Source organism: Bacillus rossius, chromosome 1, assembly GCF_032445375.1.
Source record: "Bacillus rossius redtenbacheri isolate Brsri chromosome 1, Brsri_v3, whole genome shotgun sequence".
NCBI lineage: Eukaryota > Metazoa > Arthropoda > Insecta > Phasmatodea > Bacillidae > Bacillus > Bacillus rossius.
Window position 1 is genome coordinate 177,075,467 of NC_086330.1, and position 27,300 is coordinate 177,102,766.

Genomic DNA, 27,300 nt, shown 5'->3' on the forward strand with positions numbered 1-27,300 from the left:
CTGTAGTTTCATGGTAGTGTGATACTGCGATAATTTCCCATCGCCTTCCGCTGTATCAATGTGAAGGGACAACACGAAACCAGTCATGGATCCAGAAGGAAACTTTTTACAAGCGATGATGTGTGAGGAGATGTGTGTTGCAGTCGAATGATTGTGTGAAGCCAAGTCGGCAATTGAATTTTCCATCTAGTCACACGTTGATGCGGCGTGTTTGGCGTTTGGTAGTGAGCTACAATCTACTTGTACCCGGGCGTGAGCCGACTCCAGGACCCTTGGCTCCCTAGACGGACTATCAGGTTTTTTGAACTACAGGTTAGGTACCTACAATACTCCTGTATTTTGTGCAAGCAAAACCACATGTTCTTTTATATTATTATGCTAACAATAATGTTTTGTATCATTACTTGTTTAATCATAATTTAACTTTAAGTTACACTTTGCGACCATCGAAAGCGAGGTCTTTAAAGACAGTGGCCTTCAACGTCGCCACTCAAAGATATTTGTAAAGGAATCAGCCATGTATTGTGATTAGAAACAATATCAGTATTTGCTTTCCTATAATAATCCAATATGAAGCACATACACACAGTGATCGGAAATTTCCGGGCATAAATTTGTGGCCATGTGCCACTTTTGTTTAAGGTATTTCCATTTTCTTTTATGGTTAGGTTCGTTTAAGTAATTTATGGTAATTTTTGTTAGTTAGGTTTAATTATTTGTTCTTTTAAAGTTTGTATTATTTTTAATTTATTTTAAAAGTTTAGGGAATTTATTGTTGTTCATGGCCAGGTTCGGGATTGCCGAAGGCCTTTCGTTATCCAGAACAATCCAATACATGTGAGATATTTTAATTATTAAGGTTATTTTATGTTAAGATGTTTAATAAGTAATGTATATTTCAAAGGGCAGAGAGACTAATATATTTGTGGGCGAGCCTACGAGTGGGGTTGTTCAAATAAACTTTTGAAGTGACGAACTACTTTCTATGACATCACATTGGCGGTGCCGTACAGCGCCGCACCGTGCGCACAGTTTATCGGCGCGGAAGAAAAAAGGGAGTCGTGAACCGGCCCCGGGGCTGAGAGGTTGTGTTGTGTTTTCCCGTGGGACAAGTATACTAGATGGTGGAACGTAATGTGGAGTGGCCGGGGATCTTTTTTTTAGTTCGATTTAGCCTGAATGTGAGGCTGGTTTTCGAACGGTAAGCGACAAACTGGTGAAGGTTTACCAAGAAGCCTACATCGCTGAAGAATTTACACACCCGTGTTACAAGTGTTGGCTGCTTCGCTGATTTATTCCGCTACAGCTAGTGCTACCATAACGTCAAATTTAAGCAGCGGCCAAAGTCAATGTCCGCTCGCCTGTATGAGGTATTGCGCCTATTGGCTTTAAGGGCGGTCGAGAAGTGCGGCAGGCATCGCGACTAGTAAAATTGTGATGTCGCAATTTTTACCCTCAATCCCCGCCGCAAATCAAGACACCGCAACGTAAGTACTGAATCACCTGATATTCATCGTACCAACTGACTTGTGATTAAGTGGGAAGCTTTTTTGTACAAAAAAACTGTGTTTACGATACTTTTTTTTTACGTTAACGGCGCGGCGAACTCGGTGATAGCACATGCAGTATATCTTTCGTGGGCTGGTGGTGACAATTTATTAAATTCTGAGATTCTAAAAGGAGTTAAACCAGCAAGAGTTAGAATTTTAATTCCTAGTGGGCTGCCCAGATAAACAATACCCGAACTTGAACAACGATACCCCCAGAGACTGTTGGTTGTAATATTTAAAGTATTGTTTTAATTATAGCTTAAGATTATTTGTGTGTTAATTACTATTTTAGACAAAATTTTTGTAAACTCTATTTTTTTTTTAGCTCGGCCGGGTGACGCGCGTATGCTAAAGGAATTGTAATATTATTGGAATGTTGTTTTACCGTTTTATAAATTTATAAATGTATTTACCATTTTAATTGAACTAGTGTACCTACATCATGCTTGTTTCCTTAACTGGTAAAAATATGTACCAAACTGCCAAAATAGTTTTGTTTATTAGTCACCTTTTTTTATCAATGCTGGGTTTTTCCGTTATTGTTTATATTAATTTTTACTATATTATTTGGCTCCACATCTTAAAGATTTTAGGATCGGTTAGATGTGCCTCGAGGAGACCTTGGTTTTGGAGAATGTTTATTTAAACAGTAATGTGGTTTCCGTCTCCGAGGGGCCTGACTGTTCCTGGTGGATGTGGGGGATTGTGGTTGGACTTGGGTGCAAAAACACAGAATGTCACAACTCACAAATTTAATGGGTGGTTGAGAATTCTGAAAAAATAAACTTTTCTTAATGAGTATTTCTAGGAACGCAAATCTGCAAAGTTACAGATACGAACAGTATCAAGAAAATTGTAATTTCGCACGCATCAGGGCCTCACTCGACTGGCTGAGGAAACTCGCGAGCCACCATAGACTAACTATCTGCCAACAGATCTGTCACGTGCAGCTGATTTAAACAAGGCCACGAGGGGTAGTTTGCAAACGATGTCTTGAAATGAGATTCCCATAGCTAATTATAGAACATAATATTGGACTGTAGACAAGAGATATGCTGGTAAGATCTGAGCAATAAGTATAAAGTTTAAGAGGAGTATATTGGCAGTTACGAGGCAAGACAGGATCAGGAATGAGATGGTGCAAGCAAGAGTGTGCATACTGATTTTGAATGAGATCAAGATAAACGTAAGAATGGGATGGTCTAGCCATTTCCATAGTTTAGGAAAAGAAAGGCTTCTTAGTAACATGATGGAGTTGAAGTACACAAGGAATACCAAGGAGGAGGTGGGTAGAGCAGATAGTTAAAAGAGTTACGGATGGCAGAAGAATGGAACAAAGTAAAGGAGGTTAAATAGTGGAGTGACAGAGAAATACGAAGGCATTTTAATTTGCTGCCCCAGCCGCATGATGGAAACAGTTCATGATGATGATGATGATTTTGATGACGATGATGATATTTATGAAGTCTTCAAAACACACACATTTTAGTTTAAAATATATTCAAAGTAGAATTTTAATTTGATAAGGGACATGTTTAAATTCACTAATAAAGAAATGCTGAACACTTACTGCAATAAATATTCGGACAAAAAATTTCAATGAAATTTGTATAACCTCAACAACTCGCCGGCTGTATGCACCTGATAAACGTGTGCAGCAGAGCTGTCAAATAACCCGTTCAATGTTAGGATCATAAAGGCTTTTACTGCGCAGCATGGAGCGCCGTCTACAGCAACCACCAGCAGGGTGTCTTGGAGGTGGTTGGTGTGCAGGAGAGGCAGCTGATTGAAGCTGCAGGTTGACTTGGAGGTGGTTGCTGTGCAGGAGAGGCAGCTGAATGAAGCTGCAGGGTGACTTGGAGGTGGTTGCTGTGCAGGAGAGGCAGCTGAATGAAGCTGCAGGGTGACTTGTAGGTGGTTGCTGTGCAGGAGAGGCAGCTGAACGAGGTGACTGCCGAGCTGAACGTGTTGAAGAAGGAGCTGCAGCAGGTGCAGAAGGAGCGCGAGCAACTGAGTGAAATGCGCAAGCTACTTCAGTGCGCCTCTCCTTCCATCTGCACGCCCGCCACTTGCCCGGCTGTCGTACAGGTACAGCTCGGTTATCTATAAACTTTTGAATAGCTCTCAAACAGTTTTCGTGCTACTTTTGGTTTCTGATCGTGTCATTTTGATGTAAGTTTCGTAAAGATTCATTTGTCTATTGTTGATTTATGAATATGTAAAGTCTTTTAAGCAATTTAATATGTCTTTTGAGAAATTAAATGTTTAGATTTATTTCATACTTAGCCTACGCCTGGATGAGCTATTTCCTAACAGCTTCGGGGTTTTTGTCAAATTGTAATTATTTTAACTGTGTTAAAATCGACGAAATATTACTCTTCAGTACTACTATAGCGAGCATAGTAAAATTACTGTAGAATGTTTCAATGTATGGAATTATGTATCTCATCTCATTTTGTATGCCAATATTTACCGTATTTATGTATTCACTCTTGGTGATATATAATGTAATTATTTAAGTTAGATTTAAATAAATGTTACCTATTGTAGATGTTACCATGGTGAGACTTTCGAAAGTTTATATAGTTTCTCGTTTCATGGTCCATAGACCCCAAAACCATTGTCAACTCAATATTTTAAATATATTTATCACAATTTTGTAGAAATGGTTACCGCCACCATTTTTCACAAATCACTTCCAAACTGATACGTAAAATCTCAGTCGAGTTCGTTAATGTTAATGCCCAAACAAAGGGGTAGAAATGGGAAAGGCTTTTTGAAATACAGAAAAATTTCTGTAACTTCCATAATATGGAAAGCATCACATCCGTTTGAACGTATTATAACTAGTAGGAGTAATACCTAAACATTTTGTCGTAATAAGTTTTTAATACGACTAACCATAATTGCAAGGGGTTAAAAAAACAAGGATTGGACAAAAATATTCATAACTCTTTTCGTAGTCAAAACATCGAATTCGTACAAATTTGTTGTTAATCTTATAATATTTATTTAAAACTTTTGTCTGAATCAATTTGTTATTAGACGAACAATATTTGCAATTAAAACTCTATTTGTAGAAAAATTATTCAATCCGTTCACATTGTTCGTAAATCTCATAATTAACATCATAAACATTTTTCTGAAACCATTTTTAATAACACGAACGATTGTTGCAGAGGGTTGAAAAAATAAAAAAGTATAATTGAAAAAAAATCGTATTTTCCGTACAATGTACACTATAAAATCCATTCTGTTTAATTGTAAAATTTTAAATTATTATCTACAACATTTTTTACAAAATAATTTTTATAAGGCCAACCATTACTGCAACGGGTAGAATAAATAAGGGTTGGAGGACAAAAAAATTATAACGCCCTTCGTATGCACAACATCGAATTCATTCGAATATTTTGTAAATTTTATAATATTTATCGAAAACGTTTTTCTAGATGAACCATTTTTGATTGGACGAACCATTCCTTCAAGGGGTTAAAAAATTAGGGGTTAGAATTTTAAAAAATCCATTACTTCCTTATTAGGTACGCTAACAAATCCGTTCAAATTGTTCGAAAATCTTATAATTTTCTACAAATATTTTGTTTAAAACTATTTTTGATAAAACCTGGGCTTGAAATAATAAAATAAATAAAACTCCCTACCATGTACTTTCTCGAATTAATGTTTAATTGTGTTTAACTTTTTAAATATTGTTGAAAAATTTTATCTGAAGTAGATTTTAAGTAAAAAAAAAAAACATTACTGCAAGAGGTGTACAAAACAAGGGCAGAAATACAAAAAAGTCATTACTTTTTTATTAGTTATACTATCAAATCCATTATAATTTATTGTAAAACTCTTAAAATTTATCTGAATCTTTTGGCTCAAACAATTTTTTATGAAACGAACTATTACCGTAAAAACAAGGGTTTAGTTTTAAAAAAGAAATCACTTAGTATAAAGTCCGTCATAATTTATTATTAACTATCATAATATTACCTTAAGCCTTTGTCAAAAAAAAATTTATAGACCATGTATTTAGTGCAAGGGATGAAAAATAGTGTTTGAATGACAAAAATGATTGCTTAACTACGTTAGCAGGTATAACATTAAATTCGTTAAGACATTCAATGCTGGATGCATTAAGATAAAAACCCTCAAAATATTTTTGCTGAATGGAATATGAGAAAATGTTAAATCGATCTCTTTTAATATTGGAAAATATGTAGGTTATTACGTACATTAAGCTATTAAAATTTTCAGGAGTTAATGGAAGTTTCCAAAACATTTCCAGAAGAAAAATAGGTACTTCGAACTTTACCTACACCTGTAGGCTGGGCCGAAAAGGATTATTTATTTTAGTTTGGTTTTTTCACATTCATGCATCATGGCAAGTATAATCTTCCAAGTCAAGCTAGCTAAAATATTTTCGTTTTGAAGCTTTGAGTCCTTCTAATAATACATTTATTTAGAAATAAAATGATTTTTTTTTATCTTTTTAAAATATGATTTTACTGTCAAAGAACTGTTTTAAGTGTAATAGCATATTTTAAAAGTTGGATATATAAAAAATTTTACTGGTCTAGAGTGTTAATTAATCTTTAACCAACGGACTAAATGATCCTAAAATTATTTTTAAAATAAATTACAAGAAAGTTACTGTGAATTCCATTTAAAATTAATATTAATATCAAAATGTTTATATTTCAATTACTACCACAAACTCTATCCTTCTTATTGATATAAATAAACCTTATAAACAACTAACACTGCAATATCCTATTGTAAAGATCAATAATATTTTGTATACTTATATAAGTTTTATAACAGTGACTGTTTTGTTCTACCAAATGTGTTTTGTTTGAGGGTTTGAGTGAGAGTATATGTAATCACTTAGTAACCTAATATATAAAATATTCTATGACATTTTATCCTTGGTATACAAATCGTTTAATAAAATTTAATGTTTCCAACCCAAAACATCCTAACGAAATCTTATGTAAGTTCTATGGACAGTTACATCCTGGGTGGATGTATAGTAGTAAGAGTAAAAGTAAAAATTAAGCTGCAGGCTCTAACGAATCTTGCATGGATGTGAATCATATACCATAAAACCAATAGAACACATTTAGCTGGTTGAGTACACGCCCGGTTTTTCTAATTTTCTGTTGGAAACTTTTATCGGAGCATGTACTTAAATTTACTACCATTATGGCATACACTGTTTGGAAATGGAATTATTTAATAAGTAACCTGTTCCAATAAGTCTCAAATGCCCATTTCTCCTGAATTCAAAATTAAATAATATATTTTTTTCACTTAAAATTGGGGCTAATATATAATCAACCTTTGTAAAACGTTGTAACTGAGACAATAGCTACTTTATGTATTATTTTATATCACTGAAACTCAGGGATGGTTTTTATCCTTGAGGAAGGAGGGGGGAACATGAAGCGGAATTATTGTCGGCTGTGTGGGGTGGAGTCAAGAGTTCATATGTGGCGTCAAATAGAAAAATCCCATTAGTAGTATATAATAGGGGCTACTGGCGCAGGCTTCAGGCTGTGGTGGTGGTGTCGGTGTCCGCCATATTGGATTGTGACGTCACGGCGGCCATCTTGGATTGTGACGTCACGGCGGCCATCTTGGAGGAGTGTAACGGGACACATCGTAACGGGACAAGTTTGACCTGGAATTTGATCCTCAAAAATCGCCAAAAATGACCAAAATTGGGCAAAAATTGCCCAAAATTCCTCAAAAATCGTCCAAATTTCAATTTTTTTGAAAAAAATTTCCACCAAAAAATCTCAAATAATTCCACAATTCAAAAATTCGGATTTCGAAAATCCTCAAAAGTCGTTTTGTCTTAGAAAGAACCCAAATTCCTAAAAGCGGCTTAAAACTCGTAAGAGCTAGCCGCTCTAAGCCGTCGAGGACATGACCTTGAAAATTAGGATGCCATGGCAGCCATATTGGATGATGACGTCACCGTCGCAATTTCAGTTACGGCGCCATCTTTAACTTTTTTATTTATTATCCGAATTTAATGAAATTTTTTTTTAAATTATAAAAAAATTTAAATAATAAAATTTTAATAAAAAAAATTAAAAAATCATACATTAACGACACGGAGCTCGGAGTCCTCGGTTCGAACCCGTCGAGTACAAAAAAAATTAAAAATGGCGACCGATCCTTCCCCCTAGGTGGGTGCTAGCAGACTGACTCCCACCACTTTTCTTAAAGCATATATATCGTCACCTAGTATGACGTCATGTCCGCCATCTTGTCTTCGTTGCTGGAGACCACCATCTTGTTTTCGTCGACGAGAGTGCGCTGACACCATGTTAGTTTAGTTCTTATCCGCTAGAGTGCAGTAATCATTTAGTACTGTGACACCCACCATCTTGAAATTTGGCCGCCATCTTGAAAATCCGTAATTATTTAGCTAGAAATTCGGGAAAAGTTCCAAATTCATTAAATAAATCACTCATTAACTTACATATTGATTCGATCGATTCCTGTCCTCGGTTCGATACCCGATCGATGCAATAATGTTTAATTTTATGTAAAAAATAATAATTTCAATAAACCATGTTCAACATTCGTAAAGAGACTTTAAATCATCTACTACCATCATCCTATCAGACAACAAGAACACCATATTGGAAATTCGTAATTGTAATGCTAGAGATTCGGGAAAAAGTTCAAAATTCATTAAATAAATTTGTAATCCATATAATGATTGATTGGATCGACTAAGGTCCTTGGTTCGATCCCTGGCCGATACAAAACAACTTTAATTTAAAAAAATACTAAAAAAGTGTTAGGTTTGAGAAAATAAAAACACCACAAGTTCTTTTAAAAAAATTTTATTACATAAATTCAATACACTACTACAAGTACAAAAAAAAAACACTGACAAATTACTAAAGCCTTTTGGATTCCTCGATTCAAACAGTCTTCTTATTGTACGGACTAAGCCTTTTACATGACTTTAAATGACTATCCGATCCGGTCATCACCGCAGCCAGAGACGGACTGAAGTTCATATCACTTATATAGTCTCATTAGCCGGTACAACACATGAGTCAAATCAATAACCATGTTCATTATACGTCTCGGAGCATTTTTTATAATGACGATGTAAGCTATCGAGACGTGAAATTAGTTTATTGCACTTATTGCACTGAAATTGTATTCTTTGAACATTATAAGAACAACCGCTTCTTTCATGTCTGCGAGCATTTGAGGTGATAGTAAATGATACACCACAGTATTTGCACTGATGCGAAGTACGCTCTTCATTAATTGAAGTATTCAATGCTGATGAAACTTCAGCTAATGGTGGAACAGCACATATCGAAGTCTCCTCCAGTGTTGTCAGAGACGTTGCCAACGGGATCTGCTCCAACATCGTCGGCGCCGACGTCATGGTTCCCGTAGTCGATGGTACATCCTCCATCGAGTACGACGTTAAAGTCGGCAAAGATGCCATCGAAGTCTCAAGAACAAGCAATTACACGTCTTATGCACCAGAAGAAACAAACTAGGTGATCCGTACACCGTCGACGTCAGTAACAAAACTGAGCGTCCTGCTGTCTAGGACTCGCTTATATACATGCACCGTATGGAATAATACGCTAGTCAAACCAAGAACATTTTACTAAAATACTAGAGTCAAAACAACATTAAAAAAATAGAAGCACCATCAAAAAAAAGGAAGCACACTTGGAAGCACCTTCAAAAAAGGAAAAAAAAAATTGGAAGCACCATCAAAAAAAGGAAGCACACTTGGAAGCACCTTCAAAAAAGGAAAAAAAAAAAAATTGGAAGCACCGACTACGAAAAGGCAGCACATTTGGAAGCACCGACTACTTAAAGGCAGCACATTTGGCAGCACCGACAACGAAAAGGCAGCACATTTGGCAGCACCGACAACGAAAAGGCAGCACATTTGGAAGCACCGACAACGCAAAGGCAGCACATTTGGAAGCACCGCCTACGAAAAGGAAGCACATTTGGAAGCACCGACAACGAAAAGGCAGCACATTAGGAAGCACCGACAACGAAAAGGCAGCACATTTGGAAGCACCGACTACGAAAAGGCAGCACATTTGGAAGCACCGACAACGAAAAGGCAGCACATTTGGCAGCACCGACAACGAAAAGGCAGCACATTTGGCAGCACCGACAACGAAAAGGCAGCACATTTGGAAGCACCGACAACGCAAAGGCAGCACATTTGGAAGCACCGACTACGAAAAGGCAGCACATTTGGAAGCACCGCCTACGAAAAGGCAGCACATTTGGAAGCACCGACAACGAAAAGGCAGCACATTTGGAAGCACCGACAACGAAAAGGCAGCACATTTGGAAGCACCGACTACGAAAAAGCAGCACATTTGGAAGCACCGACAACGAAAAGGCAGCACATTTGGAAGCACCGACAACGAAAAGGCAGCACATTTGGAAGCACCATCATCGAAAAGGCAGCACATTTGGAAGCACCGACTACGAAAAGGCAGCACATTTGGAAGCACCGACTACGAAAAGACAGCACATTTGGAAGCACCGACAACGAAAAGGCAGCACATTTGGAAGCACCGACAACGAAAAGGCAGCACATTTGGAAGCACCATCATCGAAAAGGCAGCACATTTGGAAGCTCCATCAACAAAAAAAAAAAAGGCAACAAGGAAGCACAAGTTACGAGATCTAAGTCTTAGAAATCAGAATACAAGAAATAAAAACATTAAATTCTTATAATTTAAATTGTTTATTTTATTGCTTTACATTATACAAATGCAAGTAAAACAAGCCATTATTGTATGTAGCCAGCATTCCTCAGTTCCTTGAGTATGAAGGATATTTCTTTGATGCACGAATAGTTTCCTGCACAAAGCGAACCATGTAGAAGTCTTAGCCGGTCAACCAATATGTTTGGATCTTTCCATGATGTGTAATCAATCTCTTCTACCGCCATCTTCCTTGCACCTTTATAAATATTATGATCTCTGGTGTCTTCCGTTTTACCACCAACCTCAGGCAAGGGCGCCCATACCCGGGGGCAGGGGGGGGCCGTGGCCCCCCCCTAGCTTTCAGGGAAGGAAAAAATATATAGTGTAGTCAGGTGTTTTACTTTAAAGAAAATTATTTAAATTCGGTATTATGTAGAAGTGGTTCAACACGAATCTATTATTTTATATCGTTTTTTACATGTCTACTTCATTTTTTGTTAGTTCAAGCATTAGTTTCTGCTGCTGCGATATAAGGTGTTGTGTACAGGGAGAAAACGCTGTTCAAGCGCAACGCCCGTGGCGAGTCATTCCCCTTCGTAATCCTGCCCAAGCTCACTCGATAACACAACACAACAGATTTAGACCAGTCAGAGTTAGACGACGCGACAATTGACATGTGCTTGCAGACGGCGAAATGTTTTGCTACTTTTTCGTCATAATAATGTGTATGTTCACAAATAACATCTCAAAACAGAGATTTTTCAATAGTCTTTAGATCTACAGTTTTATGCATCTGGTCTAGATTTAGTTTAGTGTATTCAGTCAGTATAAATAACTTAATTGTAAATAAATAAGTGAAAAGTGTAAAGATAAAAACCATTGTTATTATGTAGTGCTTCTTAGTTTTCCTCATTCATCACATCCGCTCAGAAAATACACAATAATTTTTAAGGTAAGCTTACACCATTAAAGTTACTCAAATAAGAATTATTGTTCAGAAAAGTTTACAACGTAAAATTTATGTTGGAATTTTGAACTTAGAGGAAAACTTTATTTTTTCCTTCAAAAGTGTTTAAAAGGATAAGGATTCCGCTACCTTCAGTAGACTCGGAAGCAATTCACACTGGAATCCCGATTTTACGTACGCTCACGGTCGCTTGGATTGCATTCGTAAAAACGTTATCTTCATAAAATTTTAAACACCCCACCCCCTGAAGATACATGTTATAATTTATTGAACGGAATATATATAATATTAAATAGTAAAAACAATGACTGCCGTCCGCCCTCTGCCCTCCCCTGCGTTCCCCTTATTTATTATTTTTTTAACATTCCATAACTTGCCTCATTGCACGAGTGATATAAAGTGACCTCACAGCCACTAACCACAGCTGCACCACGCACTGCATCATGTTAACTTTTGTGTGGTGACAGATACATCAATACTGACCTGCTAGAAAAATTTCAAAAGCAGAGAGAAAGCAATGACGAATTCAAAACCATTTTCGAGGCAGTAAAAGAAGACTGTAATGAGCTTGACATAGATATAAAAATCCCAATATTGGCTGGAAGACAGACCCACAGATGTAACGTGAATGTCCAGTGCTCATCACCTGAAGACTATTTCAAAGTTGCAATTTACAATCCGTACATGGATTCTATAATTATGTCTCTTACTACAAGATTTGAAAGAGATAAAGGCATACCTCTCAAAGGTGGAATTCTTCAACTACATTTGATGAAAAAGGAGACGAAAGATTTCATGAGAAACATAAAAAGTTTGCAAAAGTTTTATCAAATCGACAACTTGGAAGCAGAAGCCAGAGTATGGTATGACGTCTGGACGAATACGGAATGTTTGGAAAAAACAAAGCTCCATGATATACTTTCAGAAACAATGTTTTACCCATCAGTACCTAAGGAGACTGCTTATATTCTACCAAACCATACCCCCACAACTTGCACAATAGAGCGTTCTTTCAGCACACTGCGTAAAGTGAAGACGTGGCTGAGAAGTACTACTGGCGAGGACCGTCTGTCCAGCTTGTGCCTTCTAAGTGTCCACAGGAAAAGAGTGAAAAACCCTGGTTTCGAGGACAAAGTGCTTGACTTGTTCGGCAAAAAGAAAATAAATTTACAGTTTGCTTTTTCAGATAAATATTATAGTCAAATCCGTAATCAAACTTATGCATATTAATTTATCTTAAAATTTGCTTTTTATGTCAATACTAGTGAAAAATTGTGTGATGTGTGCATTTTTAATTTGTTTTCTGTATTAAATTATGAAGGTAGAGAAGCATAAGATACTGAAATTTAAATTCTTATACTTTATTCATACTTAACAATTCTGTTAACTTAAATTAGGTTAATCCTCTATGATTGTGTTTAGACACTGATATGAAATTCCTCTTTTTTATCTTTGCTTGTTTCATAAAATGTTCATATTTTATAAATAACCCATTGACATTCATGTGTTGAACAATAAATTTAATTATTATAAGAAGATGAACTTGTAAGAAAGTTAATGATTGGCTAGCATATCCAGCGAATAGCGATAGCTAGGACATTCAGCTTATGTTTTGTGTTTTGACATCTGAAAGTCGTTTAAATAGCAAAGGAAAAGTACATTCTTTAGAAAAAAGGAGTATTCGTTCTACCACGGTTTTGAAGAGACATCGTTATTACCTACTTTTGATTATCCACGACATAACAATTTTGCACGATTTTATTATAGTTTCGACTGACATTCAAGTTTTTACTAATAAAGCTATGTGGCAGAAGTAGTATTAATGAATTAAATTATTGTGACATCAAATTTTAATCATCGTAGGCGATAAACTGCAACCACGATAGGGTTACTTCACGATCTATTGCTTGCTTTGAAACGAACTATCAAATTTTCACGACGGAAACGAATGAAACCAGTCAACTAAGTTTACAGCCTGCAAGACTGATTCCTGACGCTGTTCAACGTGCTGTAATGCCAGCGATCAACATTTTTGGCTAAAGAGAATCGAGCTGAGGAGAATAATTTCTGCAAGTTCATATCAAAACCGCTCCAGCCGGAAGGAAGGAAGGCCAACGATTGACCGACAGTGGCGATATAGAAGCAGTTGAGGGCGCTGTGTTTCACACAGAACTTCGAAATCGACCATTGGTGCGTACCGAACAAGACCTTTCCCACTGCGAGGAAGGAAGCAGCGGCAGTGAGCAGCCATATTTCCCGGACCACGCACAGCTCTGTTTCAGAGCCAGGGGTCATCTGTGTCGTCATACTTTCGCATGTACAGTACTGACGGAGGTTGGTTGCCGTCGTATTGAATAGCATTTGAACAATTTTCGGGAGTCCCTTGAACTATCGATTATCAAGTACCTAAATCAATTTATTTTCATATAATCTGAGATCACACTAATTTTCCAGAAGTTCATCTTCAATTTAATTTTATTGTGAATAATTTTTGGTATGAACTAAATTTTAATTTGTTCTAACTATAATGTTGATTTTGTGTCTGATCAGATGGAATTAGAAGTTGCTGTTTGATTAATAACTTAACTTTGCAATTTACTTTTGAGAATTTACCTTGTCCCTTAAGTGTAGTTCATATCCAGTGGTCCAATTTGCTGACACCATTGAGCAAAAATAGCCGTAAGCACTGTTTAAAGGCACTCATTGATAACATGATCTGAGCTGATAATATTAAATTGAGTTTGAAGTTACATGATTTGAAACAATTCCTTTTTTAGTAACTTATATCTTATTTGAATATTGTAAACAGATTTCACATTTGTAATTTGAAGCTTTACTATCACTAAATAAACTTATAGTCCTCGACTACTGAATCCATCTGTGCTAATTCTAAATGATAAGCAATTATGATTTATATCAAAACATACTAATATTCATTTAACTGTGAACGAGGGAATATTTTGTGTGATACAATATCGCCGTGGTAAAGGTAAACAACAGTTGAAAAAAAATTGACTATAATTATAAGCATAGTTCAGGCGTTACATTTAAAAACAACTATTTTCCTACTGTGATAACATATTTAAATCGTTTCTCTCCCAAAGTTAAATCTTTTGACCAACACGTTTAATCTTTATAATTATTTTAATTTAATTTGTACGCGACATTTATTTAGGGGTAAAGAGAGCAATGAGTTGAAGGACTGTATTCTTGATATTCGTGTTCCCGAGACGCTGCAAAAATATAAGGACTGTATTCCTGCATTTGTGTTGCTAAAAATTCACTTGTTACAATAAAATAGTTATTATTTAATTAATAAAGTAGCCAATAAAGCTTTTTTTATGGCGAATGAGTACTGTGGTCTATTATTTTAGTAACAGGACAAAAAATTTTAACAGGGTCAGAACTGGAACTATTTTATGGCTAGTAACAGGCCGCAGTTAGTCTTCCAAAATATTAAAAATACTTCATACCCCTAAGTCTGGCCCCCCCCTACAAATTATCATATGGGCGCCCTTGACTTCAGGGTAACTTTCATGTTTGAGACGGTGATCATCACAAGCTTGATCAGATTTATTTAATATATCACGTCGTTTCCACCGTTTCGGTCTCAGGACACCGCCACATTCTTCGATCTTGTCAGCTTTAGGTGCTTCATCATAGTCTATGTCTTTGTCAACAGCCTCAGAGTCACTGTAACAATCACCGTAGAAGGAATCGTCTTCACCCAATTTTCCGTAATATTTCGATGTTGATGATGTTGAAGCGTCTTCATCGTCTTCATGCTTCCTTTTTAGGAGTCCATCATTTTTACAAAGTAGGAAAAATCTACTTGAATTCGGCTGGAATATATTCTCACTTTTCACGTTAAGGATTCTTCCATTGTCTTCATTCTTCCGTAAATCATCAACCTCCTTCAATTTAAGTTCTTTGTCGAGATCGGAAGAGCCAAGAAAATTATTGTGGTAATGCAGATCACTCTTCCTTAGGATGGTAGATTCATCGTTGTCCTCTAGCTTGTACGCAGGCTTGGCGCTACAAGTTCTTCCATGTCTTTTTAGGCTCTCTCTCCGCGTAAACGACTTGCTACATCGAACACAACTTATCATATTGCGCAGTGGATTTTTAACACAGTCATTCTTCTCGTGTTGTCTTTTATTCTTTCTCAAGATAAAATCTTTACTGCAAAACTTACACCTATGTTCTTTCGATACAGCGTCAGATCCCAAATCAGAATTCATATTAGTTACTGAGACTAATGCCAGATACCAATTGAGTGTTTTAAATTAGATTCAATACTTAAATAGAAATTTTTTTATATTTCATCAGCGAGAATTAATATATCTCCTGCAAAAGTACTTTATGCATGTAGTTCTGCTTTTCAACAACAGATGTCGCCACATGTTGCTTGCAGGTAAATAATATTTAGTTATTTTATGCGGGATGCGGGATGCTCACTAACGATCGCAAAAGAAGGATGGCTTCGCTAGACTCCAAGGAAAAGGAAGTTCGTCTTGCATGTTGGTGCTCCACAGATGTCTCATGGCATAATATTAATTTGACTGAGTAATGATATGTGTTAATTCCACCTTATAAAAATATTGCAAGTTTTGATTTAGTAGCAGAAATTATCGAATTAAATGTAACTCCAAATAAAATGACATGTCTCATTAGACAAAAAAAATCCATGCAGAGAGCGGTTTCTCAGAATAGTCAGAAACACTTGAAGAAACCACAGGAATGATTGCAAGAACACGAGAAAACCATCAAAATATTGACAAGAATATTCAGGAGCACACGGAGAAAACCACCATAATATTGACAAGAATAATCGGAAGCACACGGAGAAAACCGCCACAAGTTTTCTTTGTTATCATAAAATTACAGAAAAAAATCAAAAATAAAAAAACACAACAAATTCAAAAACTGATTCTGGCTTGGACTAGAACTCTATCTTTGCTCAACAATGAGAAGTTCACAAGCTAGCATAATCAGTTTTTGAATTTGTTGTGTTTTTTTATTTTTGATTTTTTTCTGTAATTTTATGATAACAAAGAAAACTTGTGGCGGTTTTCTCCGTGTGCTTCCGATTATTCTTGTCAATATTATGGTGGTTTTCTCCGTGTGCTCCTGAATATTCTTGTCAATATTTTGATGGTTTTCTCGTGTTCTTGCAATCATTCCTGTGGTTTCTTCAAGTGTTTCTGACTATTCTGAGAAACCGCTCTCTGCATGGATTTTTTTTGTCTAATGAGACATGTCATTTTATTTGGAGTTACATTTAATTCGATAATTTCTGCTACTAAATCAAAACTTGCAATATTTTTATAAGGTGGAATTAACACATATCATTACTCAGTCAAATTAATATTATGCCATGAGACATCTGTGGAGCACCAACATGCAAGACGAACTTCCTTTTCCTTGGAGTCTAGCGAAGCCATCCTTCTTTTGCGATCGTTAGTGAGCATCCCGCATCCCGCATAAAATAACTAAATATTATTTACCTGCAAGCAACATGTGGCGACATCTGATGTTGAAAAGCAGAACTACATGCATAAAGTACTTTTGCAGGAGATATATTAATTCTCGCTGATGAAATATGAAAAAATTTCTATTTAAGTATTGAATCTAATTTAAAACACTCAATTGGTATCTGGCATTAGTCTCAGTAACTAATATGAATTCTGATTTGGGATCTGACGCTGTATCGAAAGAACATAGGTGTAAGTTTTGCAGTAAAGATTTTATCTTGAGAAAGAATAAAAGACAACACGAGAAGAATGACTGTGTTAAAAATCCACTGCGCAATATGATAAGTTGTGTTCGATGTAGCAAGTCGTTTACGCGGAGAGAGAGCCTAAAAAGACATGGAAGAACTTGTAGCGCCAAGCCTGCGTACAAGCTAGAGGACAACGATGAATCTACCATCCTAAGGAAGAGTGATCTGCATTACCACAATAATTTTCTTGGCTCTTCCGATCTCGACAAAGAACTTAAATTGAAGGAGGTTGATGATTTACGGAAGAATGAAGACAATGGAAGAATCCTTAATGTGAAAAGTGAGAATATATTCCAGCCGAATTCAAGTAGATCTTTCCTACTTTGTAAAAATGATGGACTCCTAAAAAGGAAGCATGAAGACGATGAAGACGCTTCAACATCATCAACATCGAAATATTACGGAAAATTGGGTGAAGACGATTCCTTCTACGGTGATTGTTACAGTGACTCTGAGGCTGTTGACAAAGACATAGACTATGATGAAGCACCTAAAGCTGACAAGATCGAAGAATGTGGCGGTGTCCTGAGACCGAAACGGTGGAAACGACGTGATATATTAAATAAATCTGATCAAGCTTGTGATGATCACCGTCTCAAACATGAAAGTTACCCTGAGGTTGGTGGTAAAACGGAAGACACCAGAGATCATAATATTTATAAAGGTGCAAGGAAGATGGCGGTAGAAGAGATTGATTACACATCATGGAAAGATCCAAACATATTGGTTGACCGGCTAAGACTTCTACATGGTTCGCTTTGTGCAGGAAACTATTCGTGCATCAAAGAAATATCCTTCATACTCAAGGAACTGAGGAATGCTGGCTACATACAATAATGGCTTGTTTTACTTGCATTTGTATAATGTAAAGCAATAAAATAAACAATTTAAATTATAAGAATTTAATGTTTTTATTTCTTGTATTCTGATTTCTAAGACTTAGATCTCGTAACTTGTGCTTCCTTGTTGCCTTTTTTTTTTTTTGTTGATGGAGCTTCCAAATGTGCTGCCTTTTCGATGATGGTGCTTCCAAATGTGCTGCCTTTTCGTTGTCGGTGCTTCCAAATGTGCTGCCTTTTCGTTGTCGGTGCTTCCAAATGTGCTGTCTTTTCGTAGTCGGTGCTTCCAAATGTGCTGCCTTTTCGTAGTCGGTGCTTCCAAATGTGCTGCCTTTTCGATGATGGTGCTTCCAAATGTGCTGCCTTTTCGTTGTCGATGCTTCCAAATGTGCTGCCTTTTCGTTGTCGGTGCTTCCAAATGTGCTGCCTTTTCGTAGTCGGTGCTTCCAAATGTGCTGCCTTTTCGTTGTCGGTGCTTCCAAATGTGCTGCCTTTTCGTTGTCGGTGCTTCCAAATGTGCTGCCTTTTCGTAGGCGGTGCTTCCAAATGTGCTGCCTTTTCGTAGTCGGTGCTTCCAAATGTGCTGCCTTTGCGTTGTCGGTGCTTCCAAATGTGCTGCCTTTTCGTTGTCGGTGCTGCCAAATGTGCTGCCTTTTCGTTGTCGGTGCTGCCAAATGTGCTGCCTTTTCGTTGTCGGTGCTTCCAAATGTGCTGCCTTTTCGTAGTCGGTGCTGCCAAATGTGCTGCCTTTTCGTTGTCGGTGCTTCCTAATGTGCTGCCTTTTCGTTGTCGGTGCTTCCAAATGTGCTGCCTTTTCGTAGGCGGTGCTTCCAAATGTGCTGCCTTTGCGTTGTCGGTGCTTCCAAATGTGCTGCCTTTTCGTTGTCGGTGCTGCCAAATGTGCTGCCTTTTCGTTGTCGGTGCTGCCAAATGTGCTGCCTTTAAGTAGTCGGTGCTTCCAAATGTGCTGCCTTTTCGTAGTCGGTGCTTCCAATTTTTTTTTTTTCCTTTTTTGAAGGTGCTTCCAAGTGTGCTTCCTTTTTTTGATGGTGCTTCCAAGTGTGCTTCCTTTTTTTTGATGGTGCTTCTATTTTTTTAATGTTGTTTTGACTCTAGTATTTTAGTAAAATGTTCTTGGTTTGACTAGCGTATTATTCCATACGGTGCATGTATATAAGCGAGTCCTAGACAGCAGGACGCTCAGTTTTGTTACTGACGTCGACGGTGTACGGATCACCTAGTTTGTTTCTTCTGGTGCATAAGACGTGTAATTGCTTGTTCTTGAGACTTCGATGGCATCTTTGCCGACTTTAACGTCGTACTCGATGGAGGATGTACCATCGACTACGGGAACCATGACGTCGGCGCCGACGATGTTGGAGCAGATCCCGTTGGCAACGTCTCTGACAACACTGGAGGAGACTTCGATATGTGCTGTTCCACCATTAGCTGAAGTTTCATCAGCATTGAATACTTCAATTAATGAAGAGCGTACTTCGCATCAGTGCAAATACTGTGGTGTATCATTTACTATCACCTCAAATGCTCGCAGACATGAAAGAAGCGGTTGTTCTTATAATGTTCAAAGAATACAATTTCAGTGCAATAAGTGCAATAAACTAATTTCACGTCTCGATAGCTTACATCGTCATTATAAAAAATGCTCCGAGACGTATAATGAACATGGTTATTGATTTGACTCATGTGTTGTACCGGCTAATGAGACTATATAAGTGATATGAACTTCAGTCCGTCTCTGGCTGCGGTGATGACCGGATCGGATAGTCATTTAAAGTCATGTAAAAGGCTTAGTCCGTACAATAAGAAGACTGTTTGAATCGAGGAATCCAAAAGGCTTTAGTAATTTGTCAGTGTTTTTTTTTTGTACTTGTAGTAGTGTATTGAATTTATGTAATAAAATTTTTTTAAAAGAACTTGTGGTGTTTTTATTTTCTCAAACCTAACACTTTTTTAGTATTTTTTTAAATTAAAGTTGTTTTGTATCGGCCAGGGATCGAACCAAGGACCTAAGTCGATCCAATCAATCATTATATGGATTACAAATTTATTTAATGAATTTTGAACTTTTTCCCGAATCTCTAGCATTACAATTACGAATTTCCAATATGGTGTTCTTGTTGTCTGATAGGATGATGGTAGTAGATGATTTAAAGTCTCTTTACGAATGTTGAACATGGTTTATTGAAATTATTATTTTTTACATAAAATTAAACATTATTGCATCGATCGGGTATCGAACCGAGGACAGGAATCGATCGAATCAATATGTAAGTTAATGAGTGATTTATTTAATGAATTTGGAACTTTTCCCGAATTTCTAGCTAAATAATTACGGATTTTCAAGATGGCGGCCAAATTTCAAGATGGTGGGTGTCACAGTACTAAATGATTACTGCACTCTAGCGGATAAGAACTAAACTAACATGGTGTCAGCGCACTCTCGTCGACGAAAACAAGATGGTGGTCTCCAGCAACGAAGACAAGATGGCGGACATGACGTCATACTAGGTGACGATATATATGCTTTAAGAAAAGTGGTGGGAGTCAGTCTGCTAGCACCCACCTAGGGGGAAGGATCGGTCGCCATTTTTAATTTTTTTTGTACTCGACGGGTTCGAACCGAGGACTCCGAGCTCCGTGTCGTTAATGTATGATTTTTTAATTTTTTTTATTAAAATTTTATTATTAAAATTTTTTTATAATTTAAAAAAAAATTTCATTAAATTCGGATAATAAATAAAAAAGTTAAAGATGGCGGCCGTAACGGAAATTGCGACGGTGACGTCATCATCCAATATGGCTGCCATGGCATCCTAATTTTCAAGGTCATGTCCTCGACGGCTTAGAGCGGCTAGCTCTTACGAGTTTTAAGCCGCTTTTAGGAATTTGGGTTCTTTCTAAGACAAAACGACTTTTGAGGATTTTCGAAATCCGAATTTTTGAATTGTGGAATTATTTGAGATTTTTTGGCGGAAATTTTTTTCAAAAAAATTGAAATTTGGACGATTTTTGAGGAATTTTGGGCAATTTTTGCCCAATTTTGGTCATTTTTGGCGATTTTTGAGGATCAAATTCCAGGTCAAACTTGTCCCGTTACGATGTGTCCCGTTACACTCCTCCAAGATGGCCGCCGTGACGTCACAATCCAAGATGGCCGCCGTGACGTCACAATCCAATATGGCGGACACCGACACCACCACCACAGCCTGAAGCCTGCGCCAGTAGCCCCTATTATATACTACTCCCATTTTATGTCCCTAAAGCCGGAATTACAATATTAAGTCTCCACCATTTGTTACGTGACCTGCAGCCAATGAGATGGCCCAAAAAATTCCATCCATCCGTACGTCAAATTCGTGGTAACTTAATACTGTTGACAGATGGATGAAATTATAACCTCCAAGTGTCTACAAGGGATTTTCATGTCAAATTTTACTATATTATAAGGTTTTTTAAGGAGGTTTATTTTTGTGCTTATGTAACTACTTTTTAAAATATATTTTAAAACATTTAAAAATTCGTCCGAGTCACAGCAGTGTAGGTAATTGTATATCTTAAATTTAGAGATAAATACCAGAGAGATAAATTGAGTTTAATGAGTTAAAAGTGTATAGCTTACACGTTTGTAACCACTCCCTTATCGCTGATGACAGGGGTGAAGCACAAAGGGCGGAAACCTGGCAGAGAATGTGAATGAAATAGTAATTGACTATAAACACAAGTTTTATTAAATTCCTTATAAACATGAAACGTTCGAAAAAACAATATGCAATCAACAAGAAAGATAGTACTGGGGTCAGGAGCACTCTGTGAACATAACATTTATTAATTAGCAAGAGCCTTAAAATATATGCAAACAATATCCTTAAGGACAGGGCTGTGCGACTGCCTAGCAGTTGTGTCTTTCTTACTCTCACTTATACAAGAAAAACTCGTTGCACCTCACAAAGTGCCAGGTACACTGCAATAAATAGACATTTTACCAAAAAAAATGCTATTCTTTCGTACATCAAAGTGTTTCAATCTCCAGTTACTTAGCACTGAAATTATTAAATACAATAAGTCAATTCTTGCTTGATTATTAATTTTAACTGGATTCTCGAAAATATTAACTGCTCACAACAAAAATATCACAACAAACGGATTAAATAAGCGTATTGCTGATTGCACTAAAATTAACCTCAATAAAAGTCATATTGCTGGCGAGGCCTTACAACAGTGAAATATTTTAAAACCTACTTGTTATTTACAAATATGATTTAACAAAATATTATTTAAAGTCTGTTTCCAAATTTACAACACTGCGTAAATATGCAGCATGAAATGTTCGTTAGAACTCAGCACCAAAATGCAGCATAAAATGCCTGTTGTGGTGAAGCCAGACTTCATCCTCCGCGACTATGGTGGTTCTTACTGGAGACTTTACTCGCCTTAGTATTTATTTGTGGATGGACATTTCACGATGGCGACGACCTCTAGTTGTTTTGCCACGTGGTCCGGGGACCCGTGACGAACAAGCGACTGCTGTACTCGGTAGCGGAACACTCTTCTCTCCTCTACTCGCTCGCCTCCGGCGCCACAAAACCTGGATGCTTTTGGACCGCATCCCAACTTGTCAATTGTGACGGTCTCATTCAAGTTCTTAAATACTGTAACTAGTAGACTGAAGCGCAGACACTTGCCTGTGTCTGTAGTGGGATTACTCGCCATCTCGTTAGCTCTCGAGCGAAGTAGGAATATTCAAAGTCTTAATATAAATGTAGCCTAACCCAGCAAAGACTCGTAATACATTCTCAAATTGCAAATCACATTACTCCACCTTTTCTTCGCGAATACTGGGAGGCTAATTATTAAACTTCATTACTCGTGATGGAATGTCAAAGGTAAAGTTGGTGTTATTGGACACTATTGATAACGTCAAGTAGTCATCTCCCGAGCCACACTGCCACTGCATAGCAACCTTTTTCAGCCTTCACTTATTTGCCTTATTTTTACTAAGTTCGAAACCAGTATAAATATCACAGTTTCCTCGGCTATATTAGTTCACAAATTATTACAAGTCGTAGCTATGGCTCGTACGACAAGTCTAGAATTCTGTTAAGACGTAATTTAAGCAAGGTATACGGCTTACCAATTTCCGAATTCTAAGTCCAAGAGTCGGGATCGTAATGGTGGTAGCGGACGAGCTTCTTGACGGCGTAGCGTAGAGATGTGACGTAACCTTCGGTGATCAATAGTTAATTCCGCTCCTACCTCTCTCCCTTCAACAAGTTGCGAGAACAGTCCATGTGAAGCAAGTGACACCAAGAGAACATGGAAGCTCTTCTGTTTCCGCTTACGCGCCACTCCGATGCCGGCTGATGCCAGCCGATGCCAGCCGAACCCCACCGAGCTCTGCGGGTGGCGTCTTCGCATCGCTAGGCGCAAGTATTGCAACCACTATTGTACAGTGACGCTAGTCAAATTAATGCGATTGCCAAACTAATCTACTTATATGAAAGAAATTTATTCAAATTTTAAGTATTCTCAACATGTGGCAGCGTTGAAATGGAAAAATATAATGGTACGGACGAGCGAGTGTGGTGAATCGCCTGCTGACTGACGGGCGGGCGTGCGCGACGGCTCTTGCAGTTCTGGCCGGGGAATGGACAAGTCCACGACTGGACAGATCGTCGACCACTTCCCCTGCACTGCTTTGACCTCCCTCCACGAGACCGCCTGTTGAGGTCGTAGAGATGTCACAGACCCTTCTGGCCTTTGAAAGCATTGCGTGGATCAGGGAGTGGCCAGGTCTGCATGATTACACGGTAAATAGTCGAAGCCTTTTGTTATTTTCCTTTAGCTAATTGTTGGTTTTATAATGGTTAGACGCCCAAAACATTGGCTCAAGTGTAGTGTTTGCATTGTAGAAACAGATTTAAATGATTTTTTGTTGTTTAAAAGTGATTGTTTTTAGCGATGGAGTTAACTAAACCAAATTAGCCTTATGTTATCCCACATAGGGATGAAATTTCGGAATTATATGAATCCTGTGTGTTAATCAGAGACATGGGCAAGTTCTTGTTTCAAATATTTTCTAAATCAGTTCAGTATTGTTTATGTGACACAAATCTAAACTTTTACTATTAGTATGAGATAGGATAAGAAATAAGATATGACATGATTCTGTTGACAGAAGCCTAAGAGTCAAAAACGATTTCCGGAGAGTAAATAAAATGTACAATAATTTATATATATATATATATTTGTATATATATATATATATATTTGTATATATATATATATTTATTTATATATATATATTTATATTTATATTTGTATATATATATATATATCAGCCAACGACTCATTTGTATGAGCTCGGCCAAAGTGAACGAACTTTTTGTCATAAGACCTAGATATTATAAACAATTATGAATTATAGCTTTAACGAAGTTATTAGTTAAGCATGTTTTGGGATGAACAATATGGTGATAACGAGGTAAAAAAGTGACAACATAGAATTTTTTATATATTAGTTAACCTAAGTGATCGCATACATGTTATCTCACACAAACCCTAGAACGAAACACATTGGATAGAGCAAAACAGTCAGTCACAAAATATACATAACTATGCAAAAATTAATTATTAATCGTCACACTGGGCAACTGCGAATGTTATCTGTTTATTTATATAAATCAGGAAGAGAGACTTGATGGTACTTCATATGTATTTTCATATAAATTGTAATGTTATTTGTAAATGACAGAATAGGGGCGTGTAATTGACGTGCTGACAATGGCTGGGACTTCGGGTATGCCAGGGACGCGCGATGGGGCTGGTGCCGGCGGCGGCAGCTGCGCCGGCCGGCGAGCCCGGCGACGACCGCTGCGCGCGCCTGCAGCAGCAGCTGGCCGAGCGCGAGCGCGAGCTGACGGCGCTGCGCGTCGAGACGGAGCGCCTCAAGGACGAGCTGGTTCGCGCGCGCGCCGACAGAGAGCAGGGCGAGGCGGCGCTGGCCGCGGCGCAGGACCGGCTGCGGCGCGCCGAGGCGCAGCTGCAAGAGGTCAGCTCTCCAACACGCACTACAGTACTACAGTGCTACTCTAACTACCGAGACTGCGGCCTAGTTTTTGATGTAGTTTTGGGCCCACCCGCTAGATAGCAGCTTTCGTAAAATATAATTAATGTAGCCACATCGACTGTTAGACGTTATACTTCAGCTATTATTAGGCAAACAAACCATTGGTAGCCAATTATTTTGTGGTGTAATATACCATAATTACTGTATCTTCTACTCATCAAATAGAACATCAGTTTTTATTATAAACACTATTAAGTGTTGCTTTCACAGTTTAAAATTCTGTTACAAAGCAATGTCCCACTCTTCTTCCGAAAACATCCCTCTGTTCCCTTAATTAACCTGCTTGATTTTAATGCATGATTTTTTTGCATTCCGAATGTAAGAGCTCAGGGTTTTCCCTAGGCTACACATCCTACATTGTTTTACAATCGGTTGAAGTCTCCGAATACTACAGATGAAACAAAATGTATATAAAAAAGTGTATAAACTGTATTACTTTTATTTGATTTGATAAAAAATATATCACTTAAATAAAATAAAAATTGCTTGGCCAGCACTCGCCCCAGAAATGAAGCTTCATACTTAGATAGGAAATGTGTAGGATACCTACACAAACATTTGAAACACGTTTACAAAACAATAAAGGTGACTTTTGAGGTATGCGAGTGCATAAGAATATGTGCAAGTATGCCTGTAAGCAAGTATGCGATTGCGCAAGTATGCGAATGTGCAAGTACGCAATTCCGCAAGAATGCTTGTATCATTTAGTACAAACAAGCCATCGAGTGTCTGCTGCTATTTGTATTTTGGAAAGTAATTTAATAGCTAAAGTATTATACCTAAACGAGCCTTCAATAAAGTACAAAATAGAGGCTCACAATTACAATCAACATGGCATTGGTAAACCCACAAACAGTTATATTTATTTCGTTATCTCCCTAACCGAATGTCCCCCTCAGCATTTTAGATTTTCGTTAACCACTGATGGGTCATTGCTTTGACTTACGAGGCTGCTGTAAAGAAGGTTCTCCTCAACATTTATATAGATAAATTTTTGAAAAAGAGATACATTATATCACGAAAAACGTTTCTTTATAGCATCAAGCTATGTTTCCTTGCCCTGAATAACCGACACTCGTTGGCAACACGCTTACCTTCCAAATGACTTTTCCCATCGACATGTAACAAGTTAGCTCGTGTGTTTCATTTTATTCATGGCTATACGCGTCGTCAGTACTACCCTAAGAGATCTTGCAAGTTGCATCAGCTCTGCCTACTGGGCAATGTCCTGGCGTGATGTGAAGCCTAAAGCGGCGACCGAAACCTTTTGTAGCAGGCCGAACTACAAAGGTTTGCGCTACATACTTGTGGTAATTTGATGTGCCATAATCAAAAATATCGTAACCAAAAACCATTTATAAAATACCAATTTCAGCCTTTTTGACACTCGCATCAATACTTTTTATCGAGCTTTAAATAAACTGGCATAAACATAGTTACATATCATTATTTTTAGTGTTATTCTGAGCCTTTCAGCTTATTGTTCAGTATGGGATTTTTTTCTACCATTTGCTGCCACCCATGAACATTCACCCCTTACGATCAGCAACCCGCATCTCCCTACCACCCCGTAGGCATTAAAATTAAAATTAAGAGTTTAAAACAGCTTATTTGAGTACATACATGTATGTTTGGTTCAGTAAGTAAATTTGTAATATGTGAATTGCGAGTTTACATTCACGATCAATCCATGATTCTCTTGTTTTCGATCGTGAGAACATAAACCATTAAAATCTTACGATACCCTTAGACAGTATAGTGAACGTTATAGCAAAATTAGATTCCCTACCCTCTAATTAAAACCCAATTTATTCTAAGTACCACATGAAATTGTCATTATTTTCGTCGGGCACCAAAACTCTGTGGAACCGTGGTGGGGGGGGGGGGGGGGGTGAAGTGGAGTGTTGGAAACGACCCTCCCAATGTTTGTTATTTCACTTCACACCCCCCCCCCCCCAATCATCACCCAATATATTTTATTATTTAACTACGTAATAGTAAATGACCGAAATGTGTGGTGTAAGTGATGATGCACATTAAAATTGATTAAGAGGCTGTGCTTTTTTTTAAACCTTCAGCCCAATGAGGAAGAGGCGAGGTCTCTAGGTAGAAATCAAGCCATGCCACGGTAAACAAAGGAGGGAGATGTATGGGTGAGGCGTATGTTAGTCTACGCACGTCAGCACCGAAACAGCGGTCGACCGCAGGGCACTAACAACTGCTTAAGTATGTACTTATCATGCTTTATTGAAAAGAATGATGTTTTAGGTAGCACAG

At 37.5% G+C, this 27,300-nt stretch overlaps 1 protein-coding gene across 1 annotated transcript in view; it reads left to right on the top strand.

The window, feature by feature from the left end:
• The window catches only part of LOC134539952 (outer dense fiber protein 2-like), an 89,352-nt gene that overhangs the window by 38,921 nt on the left and 23,131 nt on the right, over window positions 1–27,300 (top strand). The window contains exons 7-8 of the mRNA XM_063382375.1: window positions 3,480–3,638; window positions 24,703–24,945. Of these exons, the coding sequence (XP_063238445.1) occupies window positions 3,480–3,638; window positions 24,703–24,945 (402 nt within the window). The remainder of the gene's footprint in view (window positions 1–3,479; window positions 3,639–24,702; window positions 24,946–27,300) is intronic.